A 371-nucleotide genomic window follows, 5' to 3' on the forward strand; every position below is an offset into this window, starting at 1 on the left:
AAAGATCATACCTCCAAATCAAGAGATAGAGTCTCAGCAACATGGCGCATGATAGAATGGACAAGCTTGCTCTTGTTGTACCTCTCTTCACAAGTTGAGATATCCTCCTCGCTAACCCTACGTTTGCTCAGATCAATGTAACCTTTCTCTTTGTCCACACGCAGGACCATGACAGGCTCAATTCTCCCGACCTTAATCAAACTGCTCACACTTCGGATCCGACGACGGGAGAGCTCAGAGAAGAGGATCATTCCTTCGATGTTGTTGTACTCCAGCAGAGAAACGTAAGCTCCCATATCGGCGATGTTCTTCACCTGGATCATCACCGCCATATCCACCTCTGGATACTTCGACTCGTACATCCGACACTC

The 371-nt window shown here is 47.7% G+C and overlaps 1 protein-coding gene across 1 annotated transcript; it reads right to left on the reverse strand.

The window, feature by feature from the left end:
* Positions 1-11: 11 nt before the first annotated feature.
* Positions 12-365, reverse strand: LOC109131987 (eukaryotic translation initiation factor 2 subunit alpha homolog; the record flags this gene model as incomplete). The annotated part of the gene is made up of 1 exon (XM_019243146.1): positions 12-365. A coding segment is annotated over one exon (354 nt), but the record flags the coding sequence as incomplete, so codon positions are not given.
* Between the last annotated feature and the right edge of the window lie 6 nt (positions 366-371).

The sequence above is a fragment of the Camelina sativa genome, unplaced genomic scaffold (genome assembly GCF_000633955.1).
Source record: "Camelina sativa cultivar DH55 unplaced genomic scaffold, Cs unpScaffold11364, whole genome shotgun sequence".
NCBI lineage: Eukaryota > Viridiplantae > Streptophyta > Magnoliopsida > Brassicales > Brassicaceae > Camelina > Camelina sativa.